Source organism: Cervus canadensis, chromosome 17 (genome assembly GCF_019320065.1).
Source record: "Cervus canadensis isolate Bull #8, Minnesota chromosome 17, ASM1932006v1, whole genome shotgun sequence".
NCBI classification, from domain to species: domain Eukaryota; kingdom Metazoa; phylum Chordata; class Mammalia; order Artiodactyla; family Cervidae; genus Cervus; species Cervus canadensis.
In genome coordinates, this window is record NC_057402.1 from 12,286,129 (window position 1) to 12,313,986 (window position 27,858).

The following is a 27,858-nucleotide window of genomic DNA, read 5'->3' on the forward strand; positions in this document are numbered from 1 at the left end:
TAGGGTTGTGTCAGCTGCAAAGAGATGATTCTTGGAAGGGCATTCCTAGGAAACCACTGTCTTCCAGCAAATAGCGTGACAACTGGGGGTGAGGCAAAGCCATGGCCACTGTGAGTCAGAGCTTTCTTCCCCAGAACCAGGCTCCATATGACCTTCCTGCAAAGGGAAGGCCTGGTTCCTGTCCAGCTATTTCCTGCTTTCCAGGCCAGATGAGCCTGCAGAACAGTGGGTGGCTGGTTCTTGGATTTAGGCCAGCTGAGTGCTTGCAGAGTGCCCACATCTGCAAACCGGCGAAATGGCCTGTGGGGGGAAGGGGGGGCACGTCTCCTCTGCACCCACAAGACCCTCTCCGCCTCTTTCTGCCCCTCCTCTCACCCACGGCCCCCCGCTCCTCTCTGCCCACTTCCTTTGCAGTCTGGTCCCTTGTTCTGCAGCGGAAGCCTGCTCCTAACTAGGGAGAATGCGGTACAACACGTTAAGGTCTTGTGAGGCCATGATGGGCCGGGTGTCTGCAGGGCGGGTTTGGGACTGCTCATGACCGGCAGGGCTTGGCACCCAGCTGTCACTGCTAGGACCTGGGGACGGAGGAGCTGTAGGGCCTGGCCATGTCCTGGTCTCTGCAGATGTTCTCGTAGCTTCTCTCAGCACCGCTGGCCCTAGCCCAGCCTCAGACTGGTGGGTGATGGGGAGAGGCCAGTAAAAGCAGAGGGAGGGGAGAAGGAAATGGCAACCACTCCAGTATTCTTGCCTGGAAAAGTCCATGGACAGAGGAGCCTGGCGGGCTGCAGTCCATGGGGTCACATGACTGAGCATGTGTGCACGAGGGTGGAGGGAGATGGGTTGGTAGCAATAAAGTGGTAGAAATAAAAAAAAAAGCAGAGGGAGGGAGTCAGTCGGCCGAGAGCACAGGGGACAAACGCCAGGGTTGAGACAGGCCCAGTCCCGGTTCTACGTCACGGCCTGTGACCCCGTCACCCTCGGACACGCTGATTCCTTGCTCAGGGCCCGTGGAGAAGCCAGGTCGCTTCACTTGCATCTTGGACCTCTGGGTCAAGTCGGCCCTGTGATGCTCACCATGGCCTCAGGCAAGCCCAGGAATGGATCTGGTAGGTGAGGCTCATCTGACTGGTTTTCTACGAACAGGTCACTTGGGGGTGCCGTGTGGGGTAAAGAGAGGCCTGAATTTGGGGGTAGGTCAGCTCTGAGTTCAAACCTCATTCTGGCCTCTAACCAGCTGTGTGACCTTGGGCAAGTCACCCCACTGTTATGGGCTGAATTGTGTCCCCTCCAAGTTCACGTGTTGAAGCCCTAAGCCCTAGCATCCCAGAATGTGCCTGCGTTTGGAGACAGGGCCTTAAAGGGTTACTAAAGGTAACGTGAGGTCACACAGCTGCGCCCTGCTCCAATAGGACCTGTGTTCTTATAGGAAGAGATTAGGGGTGCTCAGGCCCAGAAAGAAGGCTGTGTGGGCACGCAGCTGTCTGCAAGCCGAGGAGAAACCAGCCCTGATTTCGAATTTCAGGCTCCAGAACGGGGAGAAAATAAATGTCTGCTGTTGAAGCTGGCCCATGTGTGGTATTTTGTTCAGGTCACCAGAGCAGACTAATTCTCCCTGTTTCTTTGAGCCTTCACATCCTCATCCAAAAATACCTCCCACAAGAGGAGTCACGGACCAGCGCCAGCCACCCATGAGGACTCAGCTCTTGCAAGGCCCTGTTTCTCGACCCTGGATGAGGCCCGCACACCCCACTGGGGACAGAGGCCTCAAGACCACAGGATCCAGGTAGCCCCACCTGTCCTGTTCTCTGGCCTCTCCTGATGGGAGGGCCCCACACACGAGCACACACGTGCACATGCACACGTGGGGTTCTTACAGTGGTGTCCTGGTCCAGGTCACTGACTGGCTCTGCCCGCTCCCTGGTAGCAGGACGGAAGAACCCCCCTGCCCGCCGCCAGGGTTGGACTGATGCCCAATCCACCATCTGAATTCCAACCCCACCCCAAGTTTGGGCCCCACTTGGCAGGAGGGTGCTTGGGTAAATGGACCTCTGTCTGAACCATCCCCACCAGTCTCAGGCCTAATGGGAGGCAGTGGGCACCCTGCCTTATGGCTGGGGACCCGAGGCAGCACAGCCAGCTCAGCTTCGGGCTGCAGGGGGTATCGGAAGATCAGGAAGGGGACAAGGTCCGCTCCCGGGGGTGGCGGAGGGAAGGGCAACCTGGGATCATGGCTGGCCACCCTCAGCTTCGGGGTATTTGCCTGTTTCCTCATGTCTGTTACAAAGATCCCCAGCCTGGAAAGCCCAGGGCTGGCTGGCTGCATCCTGGAGCAATCCCGGCATCTGACATAGGGCTGGCCTGGAGCCACAGTGAGAGAAATGTTTGTTGATCAGCTGAATGAGCAGGTTGCCTCCCAGGAATATAATTCAGGGAAGTCCAGCTGCCCTGCCCGTGGGCACGGCTTGCTGCCCTGAACGCTAGGGCTGCCCGTTGTTTTGTTCTCTACTGACTCCCAGGGCCTAGAAGGGTGCTGAGATTGAACAGGCACTCAGCAAACATATTTTCAATCAATGCTGAGGACGGACCCAGACATGAAGGGTCCAAATCTGGTGGAGAAAGAAGTATCAACAGACAGATGCAATTCAATGAGCTATCTCTTGTGACAGAGATGAGCCCATAGGGCTGGAGGACATGGACAAGGACTATCTGGCCGGCACCCTAGAAAGTCAGAGAAGGCTTTCTGGAGGAGATGGGCTTTGAAGGATAAATAGGAGTTTGACCAGGCAAAGATGGTATGGAACGGTATTCCTGGGATAGGCAGCAGAGGCAGGAATGACGGAAGTGTGGGTGTGAGGAAGAAAGGAAATGACCAGGCTGAGGGGCAGACAGAGCCCAGGGCCCTGAAGGCTGAGTGTGCTATGCGTGCGCACTAAGTTGCTTAAGTCGTGTCCGACACGTTGTGACCCTATGGACTGTAGCCCGCCAGGCTCCTCTGTCCATGGGGATTCTCCAGGCAAGGATACTGGAGTGGGTTGCCATGCCCTCCTCCAGTTCAATCCAGGGGTTGAACTCGTGTTTGTCTCCTGCACTGGCAGGCAGGTTTTTTTTTTTTTTTTTTTTTTTTTTTTTTTACCACTAGTGCCAGCTGAGAAACCTATAGATTCTGTCAAAAAAAAAAAAAAATAGGGCGCTCAGTGGAAAGGAGGTGCTTTTCTGAACTCCACCTTGCAGGGGGATTAGGCTGTTAACGGGGAGGGCTGGCTGCCTGAGCAGATCTAGCCCTTTGAGAAAAGAAGATGCCATTTTCAAAAGGGCTTTTATTAAAACACTCCCCACACAGTGTCTCTTGCCACAAACGCCACAGTCCTGGGGTGCCCACCAAGGAGAGGGCCCTGAACAATGTCCCCTGTGGCCAAGGCTGGGCTCGTCCACGTAGCTGTGAAGCTGGCCTCGCTCGGAGGTCCCACTGTACGTCTGGCTGCTTCCGGAGGGGCTGGGGAGCTACGGGTAGCACGCAGAGTGCGGATGGCTGAGGGCTGGCTCTGACGCAGGGGTGAGGGGCCTGTCTCCTCAGGCACCCTGAGATGCTCCTGAGATGCTGGGCCGGTCCAAACCAGTCCAGCTCCATGGGGGCGGGGCCGCTGTGGCCAGGCCACTCCTCCTGAGGACGGTCCTGGGGAAACCTGAGCCCTCCCGGGGAAAGGCTGGGGATCGCGTGGGCATGGGGTAAGGGCGGGCGGCGCGGGACAGACGGACTGGCCTGAGGGGCTGTCTGTGAACAGGGGCAGAGCTTGGGCTCTGGGTGCTGCGGGGGGCTGGAGGGTCCTTTCTGAGTTTCCGTTTCCCTTTCTGCCTAATGAAGGACGAGGCCTCTCCCGGCTCCCGCCCTCCTATTGGGAGCACGCAGGGGCCACGGATCACGTTGTTTACACAATGGTCCTGCCACGGTGGCCCAGGCGCGCTCAGTAGGCTGCAAGCACGGGGCAACGTGTGGGCATCCCTGTTGGAAGTGTGTATGTGTGTGCGCGCGCGCGTGTCTGTGCGTGTGCATGTGTGAGTGGGGGCGTGTGAGTCTGGGGGTCGAGGGTGCAGGCCGGTCGGCCGGCGTCCCCGCCTGGGTGGACACTGCCGTCGGAAGGGCCGCGGCCCCGGGCTCACAGGAAGTTGGGCTCCCGCACCACGAGGCAGGGCGGGCCCCCGCTGCCCCCGCCGCCGTCCAGGGGCCGGTACACGAAGTGGAAGTCACGCTTGGGCTCGCTCCGCAGCAGGTAGCCCTTGATGCGGTGCGGCAGCGCCTCGTCGGCCAGCTGGAAGCAGCGGCCGTCCACCAGCACGAAGAGCCGGTAGTCCTGGGGCTGCACCACCTCGAACTTCTCCGCGCACTGGGCGCACAGCGCCTCGGCCAGCGTGTCCGCCCGCGATGCCAGCGTCCGCGACTGCTGCTCCGGCTCCAGGTACGACACGCAGATGAAGTCCTGCGGGGCGAGACGGAGATGAGTCCTACCGCGTCACGGTTACCGGCGGGGCCAAGCCCCACAGCCTGTCTCACCCTCGCCCTGATGCTGGGAGCTTGGACAGAAGCTGCATGGCCTTGTCCTCTTTGGGCCCCCCGATTCCTCTCCATAGACAGCGGATGGATGGCAGGAGGGGTCGTGAGGCTGGCCGTCGGGGCACCTGCGGCTGACCCTGCTGTGTGACCTCAGGCAAAGACCCTCCCTCTCTGAGCCTCGGCTCTCACTGGGTCAGTCGCTTGGCCTGGAGTCTGGACAAGGAGTGAGCGCGCCCCCTGGTGGCCAGTCCGTGGGCTTGCCGTCATTGAAAAAATCTTATTTTTCACTTTCTCTTCTTCCCGGAGTCCCCCTGCATTCCAGGCACCCTGCTGGGCACGCGGGGCAGCATAAATAAAATCAAAGATTCAGACCCGCCCCCAGCATTCCATGGCTCAACTGAAGCAGCTACGGCAGGCTGAACAGTTCAGGCCCTAGGGCTGGAGGGGCCTGGGGATGGGGAGAGGTGGTGTTCCCAGGAGCAGGCTGGCAGGGAAGGGCGGGGGAGAAGACTTGGGGGAAAGAGATGGGGAGTGCTTGCACAAAACAGCACACTCACACCTGGGTCCACCAGAGACCGTGGAAGGAGTCCCTGCCTTGCTTTGAATCTGCTCCCACTTACTGTGTGACCTTGACCTCTCTGAGTCTCCATTTCCTCAACTATAAACTGGAGATAAAACCAGAAGTCCATATTCTGTGCCTGGGGGTGGAGCACGGAAAACTAGCTCAGGGCCTGGAAGATTCCCCTTTCCCCCAAGGGCCCAGAGGCCGGGCAGGAAGTGTGTGTGCAGGGCTGCCCCCTTGTGGAAGGACGGTGAGAGCACAGCGGGCTCCTGATGACACCGCCCAGTTCAGAAAGGAGATAATTAATGACTACAGAGCAGTGCCAGGCTCTGGGTCAAGAGTCCCTGGGATCACTTCTTTTTTTTTTTCTGGGAGGGGAAGGCCCAGCCCGCTTCCCTGGGTCTCAGTGGCTGCTGTGCTGTCCTCAGCCACCATCAGGCCTCCCCAGGGCCCTTGACATCCGATGATTCTCAGGCTCTGGGCTTTGGCTCCACGGGTAAGGGTGTGCGGTGCAGAGGAGGCACTGGGAAGGGGGCAGGCAGTGGTGCCCTCCTCAGACCCCAGAAACAGTGCTGATAAGTCTCATCCCAAGCCTCTTCCTGAGCTCTGCCTCCTTAGTGGGACTCACAGATGCTCAGCATTGGGAATCCACAAGGCAGAAGCAAGAAGGAAGGAATGGGAGGGTCACCCTTGGACCAAGAGCTCATATTCCAAGAGTTGGTGGAGGGGCAGCTGCCCCAGAAGGCAGGAGGGAATGCTGGTGTGCTGCAGCTGTAATCGCCAACTTATGCGGGCTCATACCAGCTTGAGACAGCCAACTGTGTGCATCTCTTCCCAACTCCAAGTTCTGTGATGCCAAGTTAGTAGCTTGAAATCAGCCATGGTGGCAGTATTTATAGTAATACCATGGAAATTGACAGAAGCAAAGATCAGAGCCTTTTTTTTTTTTTCTTTCTCCCCAGAGAACCAGTTACTAAACATTATCAAGACACCACTGATTAGAGGAGGAGGGACATCAGCTTGGCTGATGTTAGAACATGTACTGGGGAGGCAGAGCTCAAATGGTCCAGAGTCCCCCTGTGCTGACAGGAAATCTGCGTCCCAGAGAGAGTTAGACATGGCTTGGGGTCACACAGCAAGCTAGTACAGAGCTGGGTCCATACCGTGAGCCTCTTGCCACCCAGGCCTGGGCTCTCCCAGTTACAGAAAGGCCATTTGGAAAGCAGCCAGGCATGGGCTTCAGGTCCATTGTGCTCTGGGTGCCAGGGAAGTGAGTCTGCAGACCTATTCACAGCTCTGGACTGCAGCTTGGTTCACTGTCCTAACTCCTGCCACTGTGCATACTCCCCAGTCCCACTCTGTCCCAGGCCCTGGGCTTGGACCCCCTGAGACATGTCAGCAATAGGGTCTGCTCTCTCAGGGTTACAGCTTTATACATACATGGTTACAGTACAGGGTATATGTGCTGCAATAGAAGTAGCAGCAGGAAGCACTTCTAACCCATGCCATAGGGAATGGGGGGCAGATGGGGGGTGTCAGGGAAGGCTTCTCAGAGGAGGGGGTTGTTGGAGAAACTGAGGATGGGCAGTGGTAGCCAGTGAGGAAGGGGCAATGGACCAGCATGGGCAGAGAGGCTAAGCCCTAGGGAGTTGAGCTCAGCGTGTTCATAGCTGTTCTGATGCATGAGTTTGAGGAGGCTCCAGGAGTTGGTGATAGACAGGGAAGCCTGGCATGCTGCAGCCCATGGGGTCGCAAACGGTCGGACACAACTGAGCGACTGAGCTGAAATGAACTGATCTGATGCAGCCTCGGGGGTGTGGGATAATGGGATGGGTCGGGGCAGGAGTCTGCCCACCAGTGGCTTTTGAACCCTGAGTCTGTACAGACAGAAGTGGGGAAGGATGGGTGGGTGGGTTGGAGAGGGGCAGGCTAACCCTTGGCAGCTGCTGCATTTGTCTGGGCACCCAGTGGCAAGGCTGTAGATCAGCTCCCGGGCTTTTTAACTGGGACAAACCACTGTTCCCCTCTCCAGCCCTAGCAGCCTGCTCAGACATCACAGACGCTGAGGAACGGTGGGTGAAGGTCTCCTTCTTCCTAGCCTTGTCTTGTGTGCCCAACTGAAACGCCGATGCTCGCTGATACTTCTCTAGTCTCCAGCCCTCAACTTGTCATCCCCAGCCCCTAACCCGGCACACACTGGCAGGCCCGGGAGCTCAGGGCCACTGCTCCCCACGTGGAGGCCTTCCAGCTCCCTGGGGGCTGGGCGGGCCGGCCAGAGCGGCCAGTCGGCGGAGGCAGGCTCCAGAACTGGCAGGCAGTAGGGATGATCCGGGAGTAAGGTTCCCCGGCCCCCTCCCACACTCTCGGTCCCAGGCCCCACCTGCACGGAGGAGCGGGAGGCCCGAGCCTTGTTGAGCGTGCGCCGGCGCTCCCAGCGGTGGATCGAATCCTGCACCTCCACGCTCAGCTGCCGGGTCACCGTGATCTTGTCGTAGTTCTTGATGTGCTCCAGGGCCCCGTAGGTGGTGGTCAGATAGTAGGAACCTACAACAGGCAAGGGTGTGGAGGCTGAGCCCGGACCACCGCCTCCACCCACCCGCAAAGGCCGGGAGCCGGTCCAGGCTCGGCCGCCCCGCCCACCTCTCCAAGCCCCACCCACCGCCGCCGGCCCGAGGCACGTGCTGCCTGGAGGTTGGTCACTTGCTGAGATTCAGACCCGTGTCCACCGCAGAATCAAAAGCTCCCTGAGCCGTAAGGCTCTGCTCAAAGCTTGTCGCTGACTCCCCTTTGGGACGCAACTCTTGCTCATTTTTAAACTGATGCTTTAAAGTGAGTTTTTAGTTTTAAAATGTAAAGATACACAAGAAACTGACAGCCATGGATGTCTTTAGGGTGGGGAAAGCAGTGCCTTCAAGACACGGGCGGGCAGGAGACCTCTCTCGAGGTGTCATATACATTTTATTTAAAAAATAAAAAACTTAAAAATATGTGGAGAAATGTTAATCATGTTCATATGATTACACACTTTTAATAATTTCAAGAAAGTAAAAAATTTGCATCCTTCGTTTCTCCATTTCTTTTTATCTTAATTCATACATATTCCTAATACTTAATGTTTCCTAAGGTAATTTAATTTTTGAAATATGTCGTGCATGTGTGCTAAGTTGCTTCAGTTGTGCCCGACTCTTTGCGACCCTATGGACTTGTAGCCCGCCAGGCTCCTCTGCCCATAGAATTCTCCAGACAAAAATGCTGGAGTAGGTGGCCATTCCCTCCTCTTCTTCCAGACCCAAGGATTGAACCTGTGTCTCTTATGTCTCCTGCATTGGCAGGCAGTTTGTTTACCAGCAGTGCCACCTTCAGACTGAAAAATTTGCATGAAGTTTTATGATTAAAGATAATAATTTGCACATATACTTATAAATTTACCCTCCTTGGCTTGTTGGAGGCTTTGGTTAAAATGCGTGAGGAGCACTGGCCTTGTAGCGCCCCTCACTCTAGAGGGGGTGGGGTGACTTGGCCAAGGTCTTGCTGAGCTTCCTGGGCTTCCCTCCCACTCACCAGGCCGCTCCTCAGTGCTTTGGGTACCAGGGCAATGATTTATTTATTCTTAGTTAAAATTTTTTTAAAATTAATTTTTAAATTGGAGTATAATTGCTTTACAATGTTGTGTTAATTTCTGCTGTAGAACAAAGTGTGTCAACTATATGTATACATATTTCCCCTCCCTCTTGAGCCTCTCTTCCACCCCCTGCCTAATCCTAACCCCTCTAGGTCATCACAGAGCAGAGCAGTGATTTTTGACATGACGGTCATCTGCCAGTGAGCCCCCCAAGTCCCATCTTCTTTTTCTTCCTAATTAATTGAACGCTACTTGTTTGGGGTAAGTAACACAACTGAAAATGCTCATTTCCCAAAATCTCTTTCAGTTTGAGGTACAGGTCAGGAGACCCCATTCTGCCTTCTACATAGATATAAGTGGAAGTCCCTGGGTGGGGCTTCCAGGAAAGCCTTTAGTAAGGGACAAACTTAGTTGATATATCTTGTCAGGTTTTGGTTTGCCTCCCTTCCTCCTGTTTGGAACACAGAGGTGAGCCTGGAGGCACAGCAGCTGTTTTGTGATCAGAGGTGATAGGCACAAAGACAAAGGTTCACATCCTAAAGAACAATGGAAAGAGTTGGGTCTACAATTTCTTGATGGCAGGGATAAAAACCGCCATCATTATCAGTTGCTTACCCCAAGACTTCTTTTTCTCATTCAGATAATTTATTAAGAGCTGTGAAATTTGGGCTGTCTCATCTATGTGATGAGACATTGCAACATGCAAAGTCACATAATTCTAAGGAGACCCCACAGAATTGAGAAACCTTCAACAATCTGTACAGAGTCACAGATTACAAAATTAAAATACAAACAATCTCCCCAATTTGGCAGGAAACACCTACAATATGAGGAGGCCCGGAATGGAAGGGCTCTTGCTTTTCAATAAGGCAGTTACAAAATGGAAAAAAAAACAAAACCAACAACCCAGGACTTCTTGATGCAAGAGACAAACTAGTCCCTTACTCTGATTTAAACCATTATTAGTTATGTAGTGAGTTATTTGTAGCCCATAGCATTCCTAACTGCTACACTGGATGAAGCTGCCTACATATTGCTACAAATTCCACAGCCAATATGGGAAAAGTTCACAGCCTGCCTGGGGTGAGTAGGGGATGAGATAAAGGGGTTTGTGGCCACAGGATTACTCGCCCTTTCATGGCAGTGCAGGAAGGAGACAGTTTTTGAAATAGGGATGTCAAGCCCAGGGCTTCCATGGTGGCTCAGCAGTAAAGAATCTGCCTGCCAATGCAGGAGATGTGGGTTCGATCCCTGGGTGGGGAAGAGTCCGTGGAGAAGAAATGGCAACCCCTTCTAGTATTCTTGCCTGGGAAATCCCATGGACAGAGGAGCCTGAGGGCTACAGTCCATGGGGTCGCAAAGAGTCGGACACAACTTAGCGACTAAACAGCAACAAAAACAATATCAAGGCCAACACGGAGCTTGGCTTAGTGCCCCTTATCAGAGAAGGGCCAGTAGAACTCCCATGGCTCTCCTATTCCAGCCCAGCTCAAAGCCCGTGTGTTCCAGGAAGCCTTGCTGCCTCCAGCCCTTGCTGGCCGAGAGTCCCTGTCCTCTAGCTGGCATCCCCCATGGTCGTGTTTCCCGTGGTGATCACGTCCCCCTGGCTGGTAAGGGGGGAACTGACTGCAGTGCGCTGACTGCGAATGTTCAGATTTGGAGTCACAGAGCAGGGTCCAGGTCTCAGCCTTCAGCAGGCAGCCCTGTGTTTCAGGTGAATTAGTGTCCTCTGCCCTTCCATTTCCTCATCCACAGATCCCATCAAATGTAGTGAAAAGAGATGAACACATGTAACGTGCAGTGCTCAGTAACGCATGGTGGTTAGGTGACCTAAGGGAGGTGCTCCGGAGGTTCCCCACCTTCTTGGGCAAAGGGAGGAAGTCTAGCCCTGCCAGCACACACCTGCTTGCTCACGACCTGCTTTTTCCACAGCCTCCTGGTTCTCCTAGACCACTAATCTTGGACTTGGGGTCCTCTGCAGTTCCCATCATGACCACTAGGTGGCAGGTGACTCTGCACGTGAGTTTTGAAGCTGGGCAGTTCTCTTCTGGGCCAGTGTGCTCCTGATGCTCATTGCCTCTGGTAAGATATTATTAGATCAGCATGGCCAGCTGTCAGCCAGTGTGCAGAGAGGATGTGGGTAAAGGAGTCTATGAGGGTGCTTCTGGGAGAGTTTGTATTTTGAGCTGGCTCCAGCCAGGTGCCCAGCAGCTGCCTGGGTCTCCCATCAGCCCTGTAACTGCCCAGAGTGATGGACGCTGCAGAAGGTGGGAGGGGAGAAAGGGGCCAGGGTCCCATCGGCCCAGTGTCCAAGTACTCTCTGCTTGGTGCAGGAAGTCCCTGATCTCTCAATCTCTAGAAGCCTGCTACAAGAAACTGGGACTCTCTCCCTGGTTTTTGCCAAATTACAGCATGTGAAACCAGTTGGAAGAACATGAAGGTCTTATACGGCTTCAGGCGAGTTCAGATCTGTCCAGCCTGTGAAACACAGGAAGGTGGAAGCCTGTTCCAACTCTCCTCCTGCCTCCAGCTGCTTCTTCAGAAGGCTGGAGTGCCCAGATGGTCTGAAAACCCAAATCTATTCCCACGTCTTCCCTTTCCCAAGCCACAGAAGTTAAGTAGCTTGCCTGAGGTCTCCAGCCAGTCAGAGGCAGAACTGGGACCAAAATCCAGCCTCCAAACTGCTCTTTTTTCTATACTCTGCGTTAGTTTTCCTCCTGTGTGTGTGTGTGTGTGTGTGTGTGTGAGCTTAGTCCCTCAGTCGTGTCCAACTCTTTGCAACCCTTTGGACTATAGCCCGCCAGGCTCCGCTGTCCATTGGATTTTCCAGGCAAGAATACTGGAATGGGTTGCCATGCCCTCCTCCAGGGGATCTTCCCAATCTAGGGATCCAATCCAGGTCTCCTATGTCTCCTGCATTACAGGTAGATTCTTTACCCCTGAGCCATATGGAGTAATTGAAGTTCTCAAGAGTAGGGACTTCCTGGAGCCTGCCCCTAGTTCGGGCATGTCTGACTCTGCAGAGCACCAGGGGTGGGGATCTGCCAGCAGGGACTGAACCCAGGCCCTTGGCAGTGAGAGCGTGGTGTCTTAACCACTGGACCACTAGGAAATTCCCAGGCAAGCCCCTCTTTTTACTGTACTTCCAAGCCTTCAGTGATGTGGAGCACCCTTTGGGCCACCACCTGGTGAAGACAGGAGAGTAAAGCGGGGGAAACTCAAGAACAACCCCACCCCCCGGCCCCCCCAGGGCTCTGTCGCCTGCTCTTGGGCCCAGATATGTCTAGATGGAAGTCTGTCGACTGGCAGACTTGGGTTACCCATTCTGGAGACCCCCAAATTGTCCTTCTGCCGGAGTCCAACGCCTGTGAGGCTGGGCTGTCCTGGGTGCTGTGACCTCCCACTCTGGCTCTGGGAGTAGGAACAGAGAGAGGGGCAAGGGGGCATGCATGCCACCCAGTCCACCTCCTGCCATTTTTCCTTCCAGCAAACACCCCATAGAATTCCTTAGAAATTTCCCCATGGTGCCAGAGGTGGGGCAGGGGGCCCTGACTCTTAAGTCTGTAAAGGGGTAGTGGGCAGGGTATCCAGGCAGTGTTTTGGGTCAGAAACAGTGACCCAAGTTTAAGATCTTTATGTATTTATTTGTATTTGGCTTGTCTCAAAAATACTTCATATCGCCATGTATATAAAATAGGTAGGCAACAAGGATTTACTGTATATCACAGGGAACTTTAGTCAATATCCTGTAATAGCCTATAATGGAAAATAATCTGAAAAAAAAAATACATAAAACTGAACGACTTTGCTGAATACCTGAAACTAACACAACATTGTAAATCAACTATACTGCAGTTAAAAAAACAGTGCTTACTGAAGCCCTAAAACAGACTAGCTCTCCTGCTCACAGGATTCCAGCTTTCCCACCTGAACCCCCTCTGTGGGTTTCAGGAAGAAGGATCTCAGCAGGTTATGGCAGGATTGAGTGGGGGGTGGTTCATGTCCATAAGTAGAGGGTAGTTGGGCCAAGGATGTCCCTGGCCTGTCCCCGCTGTGTGCCACCATGCCTGGAGTGGAGCCCTACTTGGCAGCAGAGATTGAGGCTGTGGATGCAGCAGGGGTCACTGTGGCCAGGGCATGGCTGACCACTGCCCTGGAACTGGCCGGCCGGGGCTCAGACCCAGTGCGGAGCCCCATAGCCTCGCTCCATCCTTCCACTCCGCAAAGGGCTTTCCCTGACACTGTCTCTAAGACCCCCACAACAGTCCACAGGGCTGGGCCAATCCTCTGTGGCTTTACATGCTTCCCTGAGCTGCCAAAAACTCACAGGACTAGACACGTCATACTGTCACCCCAGAGACCAACATGGGCTAAAAAGGCAAACAGATGCAAAGAGGGCCAGCTTATCTCAAGAACCACAAAGCCCAAAGGGGCCACTGGGGGCCTGAGAGTCTCTCTCCATCCTTTGGGGGTGATGTCTCAGAGGGCGGCTCAGGGCTCCCTCAGAGCTGCTATCTGGGCTGGCTGCCCCTCAGGGATTCTTGGTGGAGGGGTGGCCGAGGCTAAGTGGGTGGAAGGAAGTGATGGGAAGGAGGAAAGGGAAGGGAAAGTGAGGGTGTGATGAATTACACTCCCACCCTCCTCATCCAGGAGAGTGCATGGCCTCTTGTCCACAGCATTGCTCTCTTCCTACCAGCACTGGATGAGTGACAGCCTGAGAGTCCCCAGGGCCAGCTCTGTCTAAGAACTTGACCATCTTTCCCTTATCGTTTATACTGCCAGCAATGGTTGTTCCCTCTGCGAAGACGGCCTTTTGTCCTTCTTTATCTGACTGGTCGCTGTTTATCCTTCAGTGCTCAGCTCAGACATCACCTCCTCCAGGAAGCCTTCTCTGATTGCACAGACTTAGTACTGTGCTCTGGTGCCCTCAGGGCCTCCCTTGACAAGCCTTGGTGACGAGGTCTCTTTACTGGCCCAGCTCCCCTGCTAGTCTGTGAGCTCCCCTGGGATAGGGACTGTGTTAGGTACAGTGTCATGCCCCAGGAATCTGGTATCCAGGAAGTTTGGGTTGAGCTGCCCAGCGAGCCCCTGGTGAGGCTGGGTCAGGGGTGGGTGATGGGCCCCGGGAGTCTGGAGATGGGTCTGGCACAGTCACTCACCCTCCCCCAGCTGCAGGGCGGGATCCATGAGCTCCATCATGTATTCCACGTTGAGAAGCATCTCTGTGAGGTTGCTGCGGGCGAGGACATACATGAGCACCGGCAGGAAGTCGTCTGCCCCGTAGGGCTTCCCTGGGAGAGGAAGGAGGTGGAAGGTGGTGAGTGCGAGGCTCTCCTTGGGAGCTGCTCCCTGCCCAGGGCAAGGATCAGTGTTTGCTGGGTGGGTGGGCGGTGGTCACCCCAGAAGAGGAAGCTTCCTGTTTTCTCCTGACTCTCAGGACATGGGGCGAGCCTAAGATCAGCCTCGTCAGAAGACCTGAGACACAGCCTGGGTTTTGGAAGAAGGAACCGAGAAAGGTGCCCTCTGCTGGGTGGGCAAGACCAGCCCCTTCCCTTTTCCCAGCTCTTCCCCTCCACCCTCTTCAGTCAAGATCAGGTCACATTTCAAGGACCCACCCAGGAGCAGCTGTCTGTCTCAGATGGATGTCTTCTGGGGAGGCTCCCTGTCTCTGTGACCATGTCTTCCAGCCCACCTGCAAAAGCGAAGCCCTCCCTCGACCAGATGCCACAAGGCCTGAAGCTCCCCCTCCAACCTGCATTCTTTGGGCTGTGTGGTCAGTCATGTCCGACTCTTTCATGGACTGTAGCCTGCCAGGCTCTTCTGTCCCAGGGATTTTCCAGGCAAGAATATCTGGAATGGGTTGCCATTTCCTCCTCCAAGGAATCATCCTGACTCAGGGATCGAACCCGAGTCTCTCTGGCAGTTCCTGCGTTGGCAGGTGGATTCTTTTACCGCTTAGCCACCTCAGTGGGAAGCCCATCTTTTGGGTTAAGCAGTGCCCTTTCCTGAGGGTTTCTTCTAAAACATAAATACCTCTGAAAGGAATAATCCATCGCTACTGCTTTGTGTGGGTGGGGCGGGGTGGGGGGGCTTCCCTGGTGGCTCAGATGGTAAAGAATCTGCCTGCAATGCAGGAGACCCAGGTTTGATCCCTGGGTCAGGAAGATCCCCTGGAGAAGGGAATGGCAACCCACTGCAATATTGTTGCCTGGGAAATCCCATGGACAGAGGAGTCTGGAGGGCTATAGTCCATGGGGTCGCAAAGAGTCGGACACGACTGAGCGGTTCAGGGTGTGGTGGCCTTGAAAGGTACTTTCTTGGAGCTACTCACATAGACACACACACACACACACACACACACACTCTTTGTGGAAAGTGTTCCTGGGCTCAGAGCTCCTGACATGCCTTGGGGAAGCAGCCAGGTGGAGGTGGGCCTCAAAGATGCCCTGAGAGCCTGTCATGGTTTTTGAGAGACCAAAATGAGAAAGAGAATACAAAAGTGCTTCAGTGCCCACAGGGCGCAGTGGAAAAGTGAGCTATTACTGACATCTCTCTTCTGCTTTCTGAGGTGGCCTCAGTTTTTCCACCCGTAAAATGAATTGGTCGGTGGAGCTGGTAACACCCAGCGTTGAAAAGTAGAGTCAGACCCAGGGCATGAATCTCACTCCTTACCAGCTGTGTGACCTTAAGCTAATTGCTCTACCTCTCTGAGCCTGCATTTCTGGTCAAGTGTGAATGGACACAGATAGCATGACGCCCTATGAGGTTTTGGTGAGAATTCTGTGAAATGAATTACGGCGGGGTGCTCCGACACCACCTCCACGGAGATGCCCACTAAGGAAGAACACTGTTCCTCTTTTTCCAGGTCTGTGTTCAGAGGCTCTCTGGTCACTTCTTTCAAGTTTCCTGTGTCTCTGTGCACAGGATCAGTCAGTTTTGGAGAAAGTCTTTCATAACCTTTCTGAGCCTGAGACAACTGAAGATTTCCAGGGGACATAATACTTTGTGCCAGGAGTTTGTTTTTCATGTTGATAACTTAGAATTCTTGGAACATGGGAGATTCTTTTCTTGTTTGATTTATGAATTAGGGAACAAGGTGTGTCTGGCAACACGGATGTGAAACAGTCTGGTGCCCTTTGGAATTCACCTATAACTCATGCTGATTGAAATTTTACTCTGCCTCCAAGAATATCATTTTTTTTTCTTGGTATTGTATTATTGGGTTGGCCACAAGACGGTGTGGAAACACCTGAACGAACTTATTGGCCAACCCAATGATAACTCGCCAAACACAATAATCAGGAAAGTTTATTTCGTTGAGCAGTGGTTCTCAACCAGGGAGATTCTGCCCTTTGGGGCCACTTGGCAATGTCTGGCGTTGTTTTTGCTACTGGCATACAGTACTGGCATCCTGAGATGCTGCTAAAAACCTACAGCCCTCATAGGAAGGAATTACTCAGTCCCCAAAGGTCTACAGCGCCAAGGTGAGAAAACCTGCTTGAGGGGACAGCGACATTCAGCCAGAAGGACTGTCCAGCTCTGGCCCGAGGCCTGAGGACTTAAGAGAGAAGGGGAAGGGACCCTCCAGACCACGGCCTCGGGCTTTGCCCTTTTCTCCTTGTCCCCACGCTCTTCTTGAGAATCTCGGCTGACCCTCAGGAAGGGCTCTGGGGCCCATCTCCTTGGTTCCCACGATTTTGTGTTCAGCCACCCCATGCAGGGGACTCTTTAGACCTCATATCTCTTTGTCCCTCCACCTACCCATGAGCAACTTCCTCTCTGTCTCCCCAGTGCACAGAGCAACGAGAGGCAGGGTGTTTGCAGGAGATGGTGCTGGCTAAGTGTGAATGAATGAATGCTGAGCTCCCACCAGGACCTCAGAGCCCGAGCCTGGCGCTGACTCAGACGGGCCTATGCACAGACTCCAGGAGTCCTTCCCACCCCAGGGGGAACTCAGAAGGACAACTTCCAACTCAGGATGGCATTCTGCCACCCACTGCCACACTCTGAAGAACACCTACTGTGCTGAATCGCAGCTGAACGCCACGGGCGCTTTCACTATTCTGCGCCTTCACACACGGTTCCCTCTGCCTGAGCCGCCCTCCCTTCCTTCCTTTCCCTTACTAACTTCTCCTTGTCTTCCCACATCCTCAATAGATGGTTCCTGCTCTAGTGTCTAGACCTTTGACTGTTTCAGAGCCTGCCCTTCTTGTGAGCTGTGAGCTCCCTGAAGGCAGGGATGGAGGCTGTGTGAGCTTAGGAAAATCACTTAACCTCTCTGAGCCTCTGCCCCATCACAGCATTTCCAGCCTCCAGCACAGGGCTTGGGGTCTAGGACACCAACAGCGAGCTGGCCCCACATGTCCTCCCACAGTTGGGGTCATGGTGGAGGTTACTAGGATCCATTATGGGCCTTAGACAGTGGTGTGCTGGGAATGCTCAACAATGGGCTCTCTGAAGGAAAAAAGCTCTGCTTTGCAGGATTTGTCAATTTTCATGGCATAAATATCTCCCCCATGGCCAACTTCAAGCTACCAACATGAACATGGAGCAGGGAAGAGATGCAGATGACTAGCTTCCGTGAGATGGTTCGTACCATCACTGACTTAGCACACCAGTGGCTTTGGATTCATCACGTCCAATCTCACTATGAGGAAACCGAGGCTCAGGGATATAGAAATTTGCTCCAAGTCCCATGGTTGGTTAGTAGAATCTGGGTCTCTCTTCTCTGATGTGGTAAGAAATAACCACACAGGCTCCCTGACCTGAGAGCTCCCTGTGGACAAACACAACTTTTAAGCATCATTTAAAGGCACTGGCTTCCAGCCAATATCCTGGAGCTAGTTAGTGCTGCATTCTCCTTCTTAAAAGCCTGGAGCCCAAGGCGTAGGGCTCGGGGCTCAGCCCTGCACACAGCGGGGCCTCAAGTGATAGGACTGAGATGCTGGGGGCACAGTTGTAAAACAACTGGTCTGTGATGAGAACATCTGTCTTGGGTGGATCACAGATCAGTCCATCAAGCTGTGCCTCTGAAAGGCCCGCTGGGCTGCAGCCTGCATTTCCTGCTGATTCTGGCTTTCTTTTTTGCCAAAGTCACATCTGTTTTCCATCTGTAGATGTTGCAGGGAGCTGATTACATTTTGAAGAGCTGGCTGGGGGGTCTTATGCATGTTTTCATCAGCTGGGAGGTTTTGGAGAAGAGTTCTGACAAAAACACGCTGAAGCTGCACGCCTGGGTCACACAAACCACGAGGACTAGAAGGCCCCTGTCTCAGCCACTGAACCAGCTGTGCTTTCTGGGGTCACGCCCTCTGAGCCTCACTTTTCTTATCTGCAAACCAGAGATATTAGTAATAACAAAACGTAGTCTGTGACTCAGAGCCCTGGTGACAGCGAATGAGTGGCTGGATTAAAAACAAAGTTCTGTCTTCTAGGAAGCATTTTCTAAAAGAGAGGTTGGCAAATTTTTTTTCTGTAAAGGGCTGTGCATGCTAAGTCGCTTCAGTCACGTCCAACTCTTTGTGACCCTCTGGACTGTAGCCCGCCAGGCTCCTCTGCCCATGGGATTCTCCAGGCAAGAATACTGGAGCGGCAATTCCAGAAAAATAAATGACCCAATCAAAAAATGGGCCAAAGAACTAAACAGACATTTCTCCAAAGAAGACATACAGATGGCTAACAAACACATGAAAAGATGCTCAACATCACTCATTATCAGAGAAATGCAAATCAAAACCACAATGAGGTACCATTACACGCCAGTCAGGATGGCTGCTTATCCAAAAGTCTACAAGCAATAAATGCTGGAGAGGGTGTGGAGAAAAGGGAACCCTCTTACACTGTTGGTGGGAATGCAAACTAGTACAGCCACTATGGAAAACAGTGTGGAGATTTCTTAAAAAACTGGAAATAGAACTGCCATATGACCCAGCAATCCCACTTCTGGGCATACACACTGAGGAAACCAGATCTGAAAGAGACACGTGCACCCCAATGTTCATCGCAGCACTGTTTATAATAGCCAGGACATGGAAGCAACCTAGATGCCCATCAGCAGATGAATGGATAAGGAAGCTGTGGTACATATACACCATGGAATATTACTCAGCCATTAAAAAGAATTCATTTGAATCAGTCCTAATGAGATGGATGAAACTGGAGCCCATTATACAGAGTGAAGTAAGCCAGAAAGATAAAGAACATTACAGCATACTAACACATATATATGGAATTTAGAAAGATGGTAACGATAACCCTATATGCAAAACAGGAAAAGAGACACAGAAATACAGAACAGACTTTTGAACTCTGTGGGAGAATGTGAGGGTGGGATATTTCAAAAGAACAGCATGTATACTATCTATGGTGAAACAGATCACCAGCCCAGGTGGGATGCATGAGACAAGTGCTCGGGCCTGGTGCACTGGGAAGACCCAGAGGAATCGGGTGGAGAAGGAGATGGGAGGGGGGATCGGGATGGGGAATACGTGTAAATCTATGGCTGATTCATATCAATGTATGACAAAACCCACTGAAATGTTGTGAATTAGCCTCCAACTAAAAAAAAAAAAAATACTGGAGCGGGTTGCTATTTCTTTCTCCAGGGGATGCTCCCCATCCAGGGATTAAACCTGAGTCCCTTATATCACCTGCATTGGTGGGCAGGTTCTTTACCACTAGTGCCGCCTGGGAAGCCCTGTATAGGGCTGGATAGTAGATATTCTAGTTCTGCGGGCCACATGGTGGCAGAGGATGAGATGGTTAGATAGCAACACCGACACAGTGGGCATGAATTTGAGCAAAGGAGATATTCTTCACCAGGAGATACTGAAGGACAGGGAAGCCTGGTGTGCCGCAGTCCATGGGGTTGCAAAGAGTCGGACACAACTGAGCAACTGAACAACGACAACCACGTGCTCTCTGTCCCGACTGTTCAACTCAGCCATTTGTATAAAAAGCAGCCAGAGATGCTATGTAACTGAATGGACGTGGCTGCTTCAACACAAATTTATTTATAAAACCAGGTGGTGGGCCAGAGTTGGCCTGCAGACCCCGATCAAGAGGAAAGAATACATCACCTTATAACTGCCCCTCTAAGTGTGCTGACTGGGCTCTTATGGAAAGTGGGTGACTATGCAACAATCCTGGGGCCGTTCACGACTGTGACCTGCTTTGGCCCTGACCCACCAGCACCATTCCCACTTGAAGCCACTTCCTTCCTCCAGGAGGCTTTAACCCAAGACCCTCACTCCCCTCCCATTAGGTTCAGTGCCCTTATAATGGATTTGCTGGCCCTGTCATTGCAGAATATGGAAAAACAAAGACATGCGAACTCAGAGAGGCCTCCCCTGATGTCCCAACCCAGAACGGCGAACTCCTTCACACTTCCCCGACCCCTGATAGCCTGTTTCAGCACTGATGGTCTACTTCCAAGGAAACAGGAAGCGCTGGTTCCTTGTTTATCATCTGTTTCTTCCCACTAGAATGGAAGCTTTATGAGGGCAGGGACATACTGTGTTCACTATGTATATCCAGCACCTCAATAGTGTGTGTGTGTACACTCAGTCGTGTCTGACTCTCTGCAACCCCATGGACTGTAGCCTGCCAGCCTCCTCTGTCCATGTTAATTTCCCAGGCAATAATACTGGAGTGGGTTGCCACTTCCTACTCCAGGGGACCTTCCCGACCCAGAGATCAGACTCGGGTCTCTTGCGTCTCCTGCATTGGTAGGTGGATTCTTCACCACTGTACCATCTTGGAAGCCCCCTCAACAGCAGTGGATGTTTAATAAAAACATTCACTGAATGAACATCATTTATCTCACTGCACGGTTGTCACCTGTTGAATGCTCCGTGTCTCCCACTTGAGTTGTGACCATCCTAAAAACAGGCGCTGGGTTTTCCTGTTAACATTCATATTGTCAGTAAGTGTCTGTTGAACTGTTGAATGAATGAATTTATCTGATAAAAACACAGGATGGCAGGAAGTAGAGAGCATCTAGAACAGGAGGTTTTAAACTAACTTTTGCTGTGGAAGCCTTTGGTTAAGGGGTGTTTTATACAGAACTTGGCTTCTCTGGTTGATCAGAGACAGACAGCAGTGCTGGCCTCCTATTTACTCGCCTCTCCCCTGCAAGATATCCCCAAGCACTTTGAGAGTTCTCTGGGACCAGTCTGAAAACCACCAGTCCAGTCTGAACTCCCAGCTGCACAGATGACAGCTAGAGCCCCAGGCAGGGAGGTACCCTATGGCCTGTGGCTGACGTGAGACGAGAAGCCAGCCTCTCTCCCGCTGAGCTTCCCAAAGCGACCCTGCTAGGCTGTTTGTGCTTTCTGCAGACGCTGCTTACGTCTCAGTTCTGCTTTGAGCAACACCACATCCTTGAGGAAATTGCTCTGGCCTCCTGAGTTCCCCTTTAGGGAGCTCAGCCCACAAGGCAGTCGACCACACAGGCTGTGGGCGTAGAGACCCGAAGCTGAAAGTCCCAGCCTGGCTGGAAAACGTATGAGGCTACTGTAATTGGGTGTGGCCTATCTGAGGTCATCTCTGACCTGAGGGTGCCCTGGAGAGGCAGGGGAACACGGCAGTTTAGCACAGGACCTGGATCCAAGTCCCAGGGTCAGCACTCACCCGCTCACTTGTGACCCTCAAGTGAGCTCAAGTTCAACCTTGCCACGCCTCAACTTCCCTGACTATAAAATGGGGATAACAACAGCATCCGTGCCTCATGTGGGTGGTTGTGATGTTTCAGGAATAAGACAGAATGTTGTTATTGCTGCCGTTTAGTCACTCAGTCCTGTCCAACTGTCTAAAACCCCATGGACTGTAGCCCTCCAGGCTCCTCTGTCCATGGGATTTCCCAGCCAAGAATACTGGAGTAGGTTGCCATTTCCTTCTCCAGGGGATCTTCCCTACCCAAGGATTGAACCCACATCTCCTGCACTGGGAGGTGGATTCTTTACCACTGGGCCACCTGGGAAGCCTAAATAAGACAGAAAGTGATTAACATGGTACCTGCTGGGTTACTGGACTGTGAGAAATGTTAGACATGGTTATTATACAAGACAGGAGGGTAATGTGGCTTCTAATCCTCAGTGGCACTAGTGATAAAGAACTCGCCTGCCAATGCAGGAGACCATAAGAGACACGGGTTCGATTCCTGGGTCGGGAAGATCCCCTGAAGGAGGGCATGGCAACCCATTCCAGTATTCTTGCCTGGAGAATCCCATGGACAGGGGAGCCTGGCTGGCTATGGTCCACAGGGTTGCAGAGAGTCAGACACAACTGAACAGACTTAGCACGGGGTCCTCAGAATGTGACATCTTAAAGGTCCTGAACCCCATTTCTGGTGTGGGGCATAAAAACAAGGTTGTTCTTTGCTTCCAGGCCAGGCACATAGGTTCTCTGTCTGCCTACGTGTCTCTCTTCTGTTACCTGCACGTCAATGCCTAGGGGACTTAGAAAGCCTCCCCCAGCCTGGATCCCTGGATGACTATGTGGCATGAAGCCCACGTCCCGCTCCTCTATCCAACTGGACCTACATGTGTGAGAAATAAATTTGTATTGAGTTAGAGATTGCAGCGTTTATTTGTTACAGCGGAAAGTATTTCCTTAACTAACTATCTATTTACCTGCCTGTCTATATCTGTTTTAAAGAGACCAGATAGAAATCTACCACAATACTAATCATCTTTTTCTACAATAAACATTAGTGACGTTTGTCATCAGAAATCAGTTTAGAATTTTTTAACATAGATTTTTAAAAACCCACAGCCTGCCCTTTCCTCTCTGTCTTTTCTACCCTCGGTAGATGTCACAGGCCTGTTGTTCCACACGCCCGGGGTCTCCCTGAACCAGCTACACAGACTACTGCAGGAGGAGGAAAAAGCAGCAGCCTGGCCTTCACTGCCCTCTGGGATGCTGCCTGCTCTTTACCTATATTAGAAGAAGGTTCCTTGTATTCTTTTAGAAAGAGTCCCCATATCTGCATACACTGTATTCCTCTTTTCCTTCCCCCTCCTCTTGTGGAGGAGTTCTTGGACTTGAAGCTATTTCTCCCCAACAGCAAGGTCAGTCTTGAATGTCTGATCTTAGATACCGAAGAGGTGGCGACTGCTTGTTTATCAAAGTAATGGGAGGGATGATTCTAGATGTTCTAACTGCTCTCACCAGGCCTCATGCAGTCTGCTCCCAGCTGCAGAAAGGAGGGCCAGGTCGATCCAAAGCCATCTATCTCCATGAACTCTCCACTCTGCCTGACACGGGCCCTAAACCAGCTTCACTGGAAGAAGTACTTGATGGGGATTTATGAGTTCTGGGATCTGTTCCCAGGATGGCTGCCCGGTACAGTGCTGGAGGCACAGGCTCTGGAGTGAGGAAATCCCAGCCTTGAATCCAGGGCCATCCATATCACGGGCATTAACAGCAACTACATTCTGGAAAAGAAGGCCTGGCCCATGATCCCAGGATCTCACGTCTCCAAGTTCCATCTTTTCCCCCTGTCCTAGCACGTTGCCAGCAGCCATGCCTGGCGGGTACCAGTTACTACTGCCAGCATTGTGCAATGGGAAAGACAGGTGGGTGGAGCTTCCTCCCTGGACTTGGGCTGGGGCAGGGTGTGGGGTAGGGGATGTGGGCTGGTGGGAAGAAGGGCTTTTTTCTGCTAAGAGCAGGTCAGTGGTGAAGGCCAGCAGCACTCAAGCTGGACTTGTGCCCTCCACGGGGTCGCTGATGCCTCCCAGGGCTTCCATGGGGCACTGTGGGTCTGTGGACCACACTCTGAGTAGCAAGGTGCTGGAAGCCTCCAGGCTGAATGGGGATGGGGATGAGGGGAGTCAGAGTGGGGTAGGGAGTGGGGAGCTGGTGTGGATTTGACCAGAAGGCCCGAGGTAGAGGGTCTGGTCCTAAGATCATTGAAGGTCCAAGTCAGAAGAGAATTTAAGAGATCTGGCTGAAAATGTCTCATCAAGAGGAAACATCTGACAAACACAAAATGCGGAACTTTCATGACAAAGAAACAATGAGGTGGGGGGTGGGGAGGAAAAAGCTGTATTCCTTAAAAATGTCAATGTCATAGAAGACAAAGAAAGGCTGTGAAGTTCCAGATAAAAGGAGACAGTGAAATGTGATCCCTGCCCTCCCACTGGATCCTGAGCTGGAGGAGGAAGTGCTAAAGAAAGCCCTGTCAGATCACTGCCTGGAGTACAGAAGGTGCTGTGGAGAAAAACACCGTATTGATGTAAAATTACGAAGCGGACGAGTTTAATGTGGTTATGTGAGGGAATACCCCTATTTTTAGAAGTACTTGGGGTAAAGGGCCAAGCTGTATGTACACCTGCCCTCATATGATTCAGGAAAAAATTACATATGCACAGAGGGTAAAAATGATAAAGCAAATAATGTTTAAGATATTAGCAGTCCACAAAGGGCATGTAGATGTTTCTATTTTAATGTCCTATTCCTGCTCTTGAAGTTTTTGAAGTCTGGAATTATTTCCAAATGAAAGATTTAAAAAAAAAAAAAACTAAAAAGTTTAGCAGCAGAACGGGTTATTTCAAACAGAATCCCAGATGGAACCCTGTGTATAAAACAGGGACCAGCAGGGCTGCCCGGGGAAAGCCCAGCCTCATGTCCCTTTGGTGGGCCCTGGGATGCCCACTTTGGAAACCACTGAGTGGGCTCAGCCTCCATGTTTTGGGGGAACATGGTGAGAAGGTAGTCATTCCTGCAACCTCTCATCCACTGGACGCTCACGTACATATCGGGTCGCATCTGAGCCTCACAACAGTCCCAAAAGAGGTGTTCCCAGCCCCCTTGTAAGTGAGAAAATGGAGGCTCTGGAAGATTAGTACCTCCTTGGGGCCTGAGCCATCCAGGTATTTGTTTTCCAGGTCCTCTCCCAATGCCCTGCATGGCAACCTGAGAGGCTGGTCGTATCATCTACATTTTATACACAAGCAGATGCCCCATGAGATTCAAGTCCAAGGCTACAGCACCGAAGCTGGGTTCAAATGCATGTCTTTGAATGAACCCCCACATCCCTGCTCTTCTCTTCACCTGCATCCTCCCAGGTGAAGAGGCTGAGGCCCCGAGTGGGGCAGCCCAGGCCTGCTCCGGGCACAGGGGAGACAGGAAGTCCACTGGTTCAATGGCCAGTGCTCAGGCAGCAATGGCTACCTGAACAGAAAGCCATCTGCTCCTGGTGGAGCTGTTTCTGGTGGGAAATCTTCACACGGAGCCATGAACCCGCCTTGAATTTCTGCCTGGAGCTGGCTTCTCAATCAGCAGGGATATTCCTGTCTCCCTGCACCCCCCAGTCCCACCCCCGCCAGCAAGGGCAGAGGACAAGGACCTTCTTCTTCTTCCTCACATTTAGCTTTTCCCTCCCCCATTCCCTGCTCGCTGCTAAGTTTTCAGTAAGTAAATTCACTCTCAGCAAAACTCATGGTGTTTGAAGTCACTGCCAAGACACTGGGTGTTCAAGCTAAAGGTTTCTGAGTCAACGGGGGACTCGCTGAGGATGCAGCTGCCCTTTACAGGCCCAAAGCTGCCTCCTTGATAACATCCCAGGGTCTCTAGAGCCCTTGGCCCTGACTTTGCCCCAAGCCCCCGCACGGCAGGGAGAATGGCTGCCCAAACGAGAAGCTCAGATGGGGCGGAGGGTGGGGGAGTGGAGGTGGGGAGATAGGGAATTGTCCTTGGCAAGTGCCAGCCACTGGGCTGCATGCAAACTGCAGGCTCATCTAACTCCCACAACACCCCCATAAGGTGGGTGTAGTTGGGCCCATTTAACACGGGGGAAGCTGAGGCTCAGAGCACTGACATAACTGCCCAGTCTCACACATACACTTTCATTTGGTCTGTGGCCAAACTGGCCTGCCCTTCTCCAAGACAGATGCATAACCCCTCCCTTCAAACAGCCATCATTGGGCAAGACCGCTAGGCATCATGTGTGGCAGGCTGACATTTTACACATGCTATTTCTAATATTTACAAGTGACCAAGTGTGGCTTCTGAAATGTCAGGGTCTGAGTTTCACCTCTTTGTAAAACAGCCTCCAGAGATGAGGGAACTGGGTCCTATAAAGGAGTTAAGTAAATCATTCAAGGTCACACGGGTAGAAAGTGACAGATCAGGAATTTGAACCCATCTGTATGGCTATAGAGGTAACAATCCTTCCATTCTCCCTTTTCCATGGCTGTCATGTACAGTTACACAGGTTGCTTACTGTACAAGGACATCCAGCTGAAGGGGTAATCAGGGGATGAAATGCAGCCAACATTCTGTTCACTAAGGTATGCACCACGGTGCAGTGATGCCTGTCCTTGTCTGCCTGGAGCAGCGCTGTGGTAAACTGATTAAAAGTGATCCCAGTGATTCCCTTCTCTACATCTGGACCCCTTACTTTGTTCCTTTGCAGGTCTTCTCAGCATGAAGCAAAGTCTAGTTCCTCACCCTTTAAATCTGGGCTAGTCTTGTGACTCAGTGAGTCAGTGAAATGGTTCAGCGTGGCACTGTGCTTGTTCAAGTCCAGGCCAAGAGACTTTGCAGGCTGCACTTGCCCACTTGGATCCCAGCTACCACCGTGGGCACAAGCTTGGGCTAACCTGCTGCAGAATTAGAAACACGTGGCCCAGTCACCCCCTTTCCAGACCGGTCAACAACCAATCAACCACCCAACCTATAAGCAGGACCATCTTAGCCCACCCAGCCTTCAAGTGACCCCTCACACGGACCCTCAAGCCAGCCCAACCAAGCTCAAGTGCACCTGACCAGATCAGTGTAAATGCCCAGCTGACTTCTGTAACTGATTTCTGTGGCCATTAAGGGCTGAACTGTATTCTTTCAAAGTCCGTATGTTGCAGACCTAGGCCTCAGTGCAGGGGACCTTATTTGGACATTAGGTCTTTGCAGATCTAATTAGTTAAGGTCATCCTGGAGGAGGGTGGGCCCCTAATCCAGCATGACTGACATCTTTATAAAAAGGGGAAATTTGGACACAGACACACACACAGACAGCACACCAGGCAAAGGCTGGAGTGATGCTGCCACAAGCCAAGAACTCCCAGAAGCTAGAGGAGAGGCTTGGAACATGCCCTTCCCTACAGCCTTTAGAGGGAGTAGGGCCCTGCTGATACCTTGATCTCAAAATGCCAGTCGCCAGAACTGTGGGCCAACACACTTCTGTTGTTTAAGTCACTAGTGTGTGGAACTGTGTCACGGCAGCCCTAGGAAACAAAGGTAGTGCCTTTCCCTAATCCATACGGAGGCACAGTGTGGGCTGGCTTCCTTGCCTGCTTCCAGTGTGGCTGCCAATCACGGTCCTCCTCCCAGCCCCCAGGGAGCACAAGAGGTGCCCAGAAGTTCCACCCCTGCCATGCCTACTCCCACCCTAACAGATCTCTGAATCTGGGAAGGCTTCTCCCATGCCTCTCAATGGCTCTGGAGTTCTTGAGGGGAAGGGGTCACAGCCTCACACAGCATCGCTGGTCCAGGGACCCAGAGAGAACATGCAGCCTGGGGCCCCTCCCGGCTGCCCACCTACCTGGGTTGCCGAGCGCCATGGAGTCGTAGATGAGCTTACAGGTCTTGAGCAGGATGGAGATCTTCTTCTCGGGCGAGTAGGCCTTGTGCATGCTGGAGAACTTCTGTAGGATCTTCTCCATGATGGGCACCTCCGGCACGCTGGTGGTCACGCCCAGGTCGGTGGTAGTGGTGGCCAGGATAACCAGCTGGTTATCCTTGAGCTGCTGCAGCGAGCCGTCCTTGCTGTGGATCTCACGCAGGCATGAGTAGATGGCTTCCTTCAGGGGCTTCAGGACACTCTTGTACAAGGCAGACTCCACAATGGCTTCTATAGGTGGGTGAGAGCCAGAGGGTGGGATGGGGAAACCAGCAGCAGGGATCCCGCCCCCAGGTCTTGTTGTCCAACAGTGTGGCTTCCCCATCCCTGGTCCCTGGAAGGGCATACTCACAGCCCTGGCAGGTTTGGCTCACAGTTCTGCCAGGTGAGACTGTGTAGTTACAGAAAGGCACAATGCTAAGGGCATAGGAGCCCTCCAGGACCCATACGTGGTATCCTAATGCTTTTCACAGGGCCTGGCACAGATTTAACTCTGAAAGGGC

General features: G+C 52.6%; 1 protein-coding gene across 2 annotated transcripts in view; it reads right to left on the reverse strand.

The window, feature by feature from the left end:
* Window positions 1-3,302: 3,302 nt before the first annotated feature.
* The window catches only part of RIN3 (Ras and Rab interactor 3), a 133,081-nt gene continuing 108,525 nt past the window's right edge, over window positions 3,303-27,858 (reverse strand). For both annotated transcript variants that reach the window (XM_043489468.1, XM_043489467.1), the window contains exons 7-10: window positions 27,278-27,586; window positions 13,893-14,024; window positions 7,492-7,655; window positions 3,303-4,475 (exon numbers count right to left, since the gene is read on the reverse strand). In XM_043489468.1, the coding sequence (XP_043345403.1) occupies window positions 4,155-4,475; window positions 7,492-7,655; window positions 13,893-14,024; window positions 27,278-27,586 (926 nt within the window). In that variant the 3' untranslated portion in view covers window positions 3,303-4,154. The remainder of the gene's footprint in view (window positions 4,476-7,491; window positions 7,656-13,892; window positions 14,025-27,277; window positions 27,587-27,858) is intronic.